At 72.1% G+C, this 401-nt stretch overlaps 1 protein-coding gene across 1 annotated transcript in view; it reads left to right on the top strand.

Moving 5' to 3' along the window:
- The window catches only part of ETH_00039630 (uncharacterized protein), a gene marked incomplete at both ends in the record, with an annotated part of 927 nt that extends 650 nt beyond the window's left edge, over window positions 1-277 (top strand). The window contains one exon of the mRNA XM_013376501.1: window positions 2-277. Within this exon, the coding sequence (XP_013231955.1) occupies window positions 2-277 (276 nt within the window). The remainder of the gene's footprint in view (window position 1) is intronic.
- Window positions 278-401: the final 124 nt, after the last annotated feature.

The raw sequence follows: 401 nt of genomic DNA, 5'->3' as shown, positions 1-401 counted from the left end.
CCCCACCAGCCGCAGCAGCAGCAGCTGGTGCTGCTGCACGGCGACGGCGACGCAGCTTCCTGCTGGCCCTTGGCCGTGGGGGCGGCGCCCGGCGCACCGCTGGGGGCGCTGCTGGGCCCCGCACACCCCGCAGCAGCAGCAGCAGCAGCAGCAGCAGCGCCGCTGCAGCGCAGCCCCCCCTGCGCCGTGGCCGAGGCCCTCGCACTCACCGGCAAAGCCCTCAAAGCTGCTGGGGCCCGCCTGGCCTCGGGGCTGGGCTCAGTGCTGCGGGAAGTGACTGCAGCAGTAGCAGAGGAGACTTTGGGCATTTTGCGCAGCAGCGTCGAAGTCCTCGAGCAGCAGCAGCAGCAGCAGCAGCAGCAGCTGCCGCTGCACCGCTGGCAGCAGCAGCAGTTCAGACG

Source organism: Eimeria tenella, genomic scaffold (assembly GCF_000499545.2).
Source record: "Eimeria tenella Houghton genomic scaffold, Eth_scaff3517, whole genome shotgun sequence".
NCBI lineage: Eukaryota > Apicomplexa > Conoidasida > Eucoccidiorida > Eimeriidae > Eimeria > Eimeria tenella.
Note: the sequence above shows the minus strand (reverse complement) of the source record. Positions and strands in the feature narration are given on the sequence as shown.